Source organism: Antechinus flavipes, chromosome 3 (assembly GCF_016432865.1).
Source record: "Antechinus flavipes isolate AdamAnt ecotype Samford, QLD, Australia chromosome 3, AdamAnt_v2, whole genome shotgun sequence".
Classification (NCBI taxonomy): domain Eukaryota; kingdom Metazoa; phylum Chordata; class Mammalia; order Dasyuromorphia; family Dasyuridae; genus Antechinus; species Antechinus flavipes.
This window is the reverse complement of record NC_067400.1, coordinates 225582867-225587915: the sequence shown is the minus strand read 5'-3', so window position 1 is coordinate 225587915 and position 5049 is coordinate 225582867. Positions and strand designations below refer to the sequence as shown.

At 37.2% G+C, this 5049-nt stretch overlaps 1 protein-coding gene across 1 annotated transcript; it reads right to left on the bottom strand.

Annotated features, from left to right (window-relative positions):
• Window positions 1-226: 226 nt before the first annotated feature.
• P2RY8 (P2Y receptor family member 8) lies at window positions 227-4257 on the bottom strand. The gene has a single exon (XM_051984602.1). It carries the CDS (start codon window positions 4030-4032, stop codon window positions 2956-2958), a length of 1077 nt encoding a protein of 358 aa, XP_051840562.1. The 5' UTR covers window positions 4033-4257; the 3' UTR covers window positions 227-2955.
• Window positions 4258-5049: the final 792 nt, after the last annotated feature.

Sequence of the window (5049 nt, the reverse complement as noted above, 5' to 3'; positions counted from 1 at the left end):
GCTTTCTATATATATATATATATATATATATATATATATATATATATACGCACACAGATGAACATAGATACTTATATATCTATACATATCTACATAGCTATATGTATAAAGTAGATAAATAAAAAAACAGATTTACATAGTAAGATATATATCGTATCTAAAGATACAAATATATCCTTACTGACATAGATATCTGTATAGATATATGTGTCTATGTAGACCTGTCTTTATATTTATCTATCCTTCATTGGGATGGTAGATATATAATACATTGTTGAAAGCAGAGTCCAGAGCAGAACATCTGTATTTCTCAACCACCCCTTGAATTATAAATGAACTCTGGACTCTTGTAGGGTAGAGCTCCTATTCAGCAAAACGATTTGACACAAAGCATAATTTCTTCAAGGGTCAATTCTGGCCAAACAAACAGGTTTTCTATGGCTGATCATGAGAGTTCATTTAGAAATGCCCAGTCTCTCTACTCCTCTTTACCCCTTTTTGCCCATCTTGGTTCTAAATTTTTTAAAACTTATCTTTTAAACTTAACTATCCTACACTAGGCCTTCCAGCATGGACACCCAAAACAAACAGAATGAATGTCTGGTATAGACAATAACACAGGGTTAACATTTGCATTTCAAATAAAGGAACAGGATGCAAAATAGAAAACCTTTTCTTCTGTCCCCAGAGCCACTCTATAGAGATCAGGCTATAATAAGATTTGTCCAATTGTATTTTGTGTTGCAGAGCAGATGGCATCTATTTTACCCAGTTTTTTTCTGGTTGGATAGGTATGCTTCCTCTTCTCCTCACTAGTCCCTTCTTCAAGCACACACACCTGGCATGCTTTTTGTTTGCACAGCCCACCTATTTTTCTTCTGTGACTTGCAAACTAGGTGAAGACTTCTTTTGCTTAGAGATTTGGTAAAATTCTATCCTGCTAGGCAAAATCATCAGTACATCCTCTTGGATACCAAAATATTACATTTTGCTCTCCTTTCATCCTCAAAGGTATAAACTGAGAATTGCAACAGCAGGGACAAGTTCATTGATCCTGATTTTGGTTGCCTTGTTGATCCTGAACAACACAGAGATGTTAGGAGCTTAGAGCAATTCAACTATATCAGTTTCAATGCAGTAATGACAAAAGGAACCACAAGGGCATTAGAGAGATGATACAATTGGAAGATTATGGCTGTTTGTTGTTATTTGTCTTCTGTTCTTGAAGACCATGACATCAGGGAGATGATGTCATGACATCCAAGTGAATTAGATTTAAGTGAGGTTAAAAAAAAAAAAAAAGATTTAAGTGAGGTTGCGCAAACTGACTTGCCTCACTTTATCCTTCAGAATCATCTGAGTCCGGTGGCCATATATAAATCAAGATGACTGGACATGGCCTTGTGTGACTTCTCCAAAATTATATAGTAAACCAGTGATATAATTGGGACTAGAATCCAGATTTTTCTCACTACCAGTACAATTTCCTTTCCCCCAAGTATTATAGCTCTGTTCTCACTTTTTCTTCTTCTCCTCCTGCTGTAGAAAAATCTCTAGATTGGGGGAAAGACGTGAGTTTACTTATTAAGAGTTCTATAACAAATGAACTCAAAGATCTAATCCATCTCCCTCTCCACTATTTTTTTTTCTCTTTTTATGCCCTTTATTTTGTGTTACCATTTTAGAATATGTAGGTCTTATTACTAGTATACCCCTAACTTTAGAGCTTTGCAAGCAGAGATAAACATTTCCCTTTTTCTCATTTACTCTTAGGTTATTATCCCCTCCCTTTCCCCCTTTTCATTGCCCATTATCATCATATTCACTTTCAGTGAGGTCAGATTGGTTCATCTCTGCATATTAGTTAGCTAAATGATCAGATTGAAGACTTGGATGTAGAAAGACATGTGTCAGAAAACTTAAACCACATCAAAAGACCCAGTAACAAAAAAAAAAACCTGATTTTACCTTCGGGAGTATAAGACTGAAAATTGTCAATCCAGTGGCTGCTATAAGAGCAACTTTATAAATGCTGATAATACACCTGACGCCACATTGTATACTTGAAGGTTCTACTTAGAGTGTAGTTTTTCTCTTGTTTTCTCATAGAAGATGTGTAATATGCAAAACAAGGAACTCTTAAACCACGTCCTCCCATGACCACTGAAATTAACCACAATATAGATAATCTGGCCACACGGTCAGCTTGTCAGCTATTGGTGAGCACCCAACATTGATTGCACATGACTTGGAACACAGGGTTGCTTGTGCCTAGCTAATGCCTTTATCACTGAAAAAATGCCTACTTGTTCATATCTCCTATGCCACAGTGGCTGGTTAGTCATTTTATCAGGAAACAGTTCCAAGTGACAGATGGCAAGGAAAAAAACTGTCTATGTGAGCACAAAAATTCATATAATCATGGCTTCAGAGTTGTAAAGATCTTGGAGGTCATCTGGTTCAACCTTCTTATGCCTAAGAAAAGAGCAAGAGTGGAGAGTGTATCTGGCATGTTAAGGGCTATGAACATAATGCTATTGAAGGAGAATCTGTAGGTAAAACAGAGGTAGGAGAGTAGTTGAATGTAAATGTGTGAATGGCTGTTGCAAAAGAAAAATTTTTCCCTCCTTCTCCAGTTTAAGAAATGTACAATCTCTGACTTCCTATTCAGAGAACAAGACTGATTATTGCATAATGCTTTCTTTGCTTTTCCTCTTTTTCTATTCAAGAGTCCATCCTTTTGAAGCCCACCGGGTATTTTGTGTCTGGTGTAACAGGAAGTATTCCCACTTGAGCTCAAGTTTTAGCCACCTTCTCTAAAAAGGAGGTCTACTGACTCCAATCCCAGCACAGGAAACATCAATCCGTTTTCAGACCTGAAAAAAATGGGCTTTTTACCTTAATTTTTTCACACATGAGAGCATCAGCTTTGCCCCTTTAGCTCACATACCATCCTTAAAACAAACTTTCCTGCCTTTGCAAACAGGCCCGGCTGACTCCAGTTGACCCTTCCCCCTGTCCATTTGACATTGATCGGCCTGACAGGGTCCTGGCAGAGAATAAACTTTCCCTTCTGGTCTCTGAGCTATCACTGAAGAGTGCATTTTTACCTAGGAACTTCCTTAATTTCTGATGAAACTCTTTAGAGGCAAAGTAGTAAATGAAGGGATCCAAGCAGTTGTTGAGGCAGCTGAGACAGAGGGTAAGCTTATAAATGTGGTAGTAGCTCTTCTTGAAATATAGGCGGCTGACCATGTGCACTAAAAGAATGAAGTTGTTAGGAGCAAAACAGGTGACAAAGGCGAGGAGGACAATACCAGCAAGACAGATGGATCGGCTTTTCTGTCCATTTCCATACCTTCCAGAAGTCCGGATTAGCTTGAGGATGGTGGCAATATAGCAGGCTACAGTCACAATGAAAGGAATAAGGAACAGAAAAATGAACAAGGTGAAGAGGAAAATGCCCCACATTGCAAGGCTAGGCAGCATATTCCACTTGAGGACATCAAAACAGGTGATGATCCCCAGGGCTTTTACTTCATAGGTCAAGTCTGTGATAGCCAAGGGGGACAGGGCAAGCAGTAAAAGAAACCATATACCTACACAAGCTAAAACTGCATATCTCTTCCTTCTCCACCTGGTAGATGTCAAGGGGTATACAACCCCCAGGAATCGCTCTACACTAATGCAGGTCATGGTCAGTATGGAGGAATACATGTTGGTGTAGAAGACGACTGTCACGAGATTACAGAGGAACTTTCCAAAGGGCCAGTTGTTGCTGTTCAAGTGATAGAAGATCTGAAAAGGGAGAGCTACAGCCAACATGAGATCAGTGATGCAAAGGTTGATCATAAAAATGACAGAAGGTGATTTGGGTTTGGTGTGGCAGCAGAGTACCCAGAGGGAAAAAAGATTCCCAGGGATGCTGATGAAGGCTACCAGTGAATACACGATTGGGAGGACCACAGCAATGGTTGGATTCCCAAGCATCAATATTGTGTCATTATCTGGTTGAGATATGTTGCTGTTCATAATTCATAAGATTGTTGATCTCTCAATATCAGAAGAATCATATCCTGAATGTTCAGTTGAAAGTCTGAAAAAAAATAGAAATAATCAAAAACACATTGAAAGAATGCAGAATGAATTTGATCCTGATTTATTTTGATTTTTATTAGTATTTATATAGCACCTTAAAGTTCACAGAGAACTTCCTGAGTATCATCTCACTTTATCCTCACAATAGCCCTGTGAAGTAGGCACTATTATTATCTTCATTTTACAGATAAAGAAATTGAGGAAGACAGAAACTAGATTTGAACTCAAGTCTTTCTAATTCCAGTTCCAGTCTTTATCCATTTCCCCCTAGCTACTTATTTGGGATTATCTTTGTTAATGCTTTCATGTATATAAAATAAATTATATATGATTACAAAAAGAATTGAAATGTTAATTTTTTTAAAGTTCATGAATTGTACAGGATATATGTATCCTTATTGCAGAATAGATATGCTGATGCATTAGTAAAGGGAATTTCTTATGCCAATGATATATATATATATTTATTTTGTGTGGGTAGATGGAAAGTAATCAACACCATTAGGCCTGCAACTGGCTTAAACTATACAAAATTTGTGAAGTAGTGAGTGAAATACTCTCTTACTTTCCTCTACCTTCTTTACTATTTGTAAATAATCCTTGCTGCCTAACTCACAACTTCTCAGACTTCCACACTGCTGTCATTCACAAAGACTGCTCTCCTTTATAGTATCCCATTCCTCATATATGATTCATGTTCCTAAGAAGCTTGCAATCTGTTTAAAGAGAACTGCATACATGAAAAGCTTAACTAGCAATATTAGACAATATTCAGAAATAGAGAGAAATTTGAACTGTTACTTGCAGTAGGATTTAGTTAAAATGGAAAAGAGAGACAACATTCTAGATAGAAGGATAGAAAATTCATTGTTTTTTTTTTTTTTTTTTTTTTTTTGGTGAGACAATTGGGATTAAGTGTCTAGGGTGGGCACTTAATTAGTAAGTGTGTCT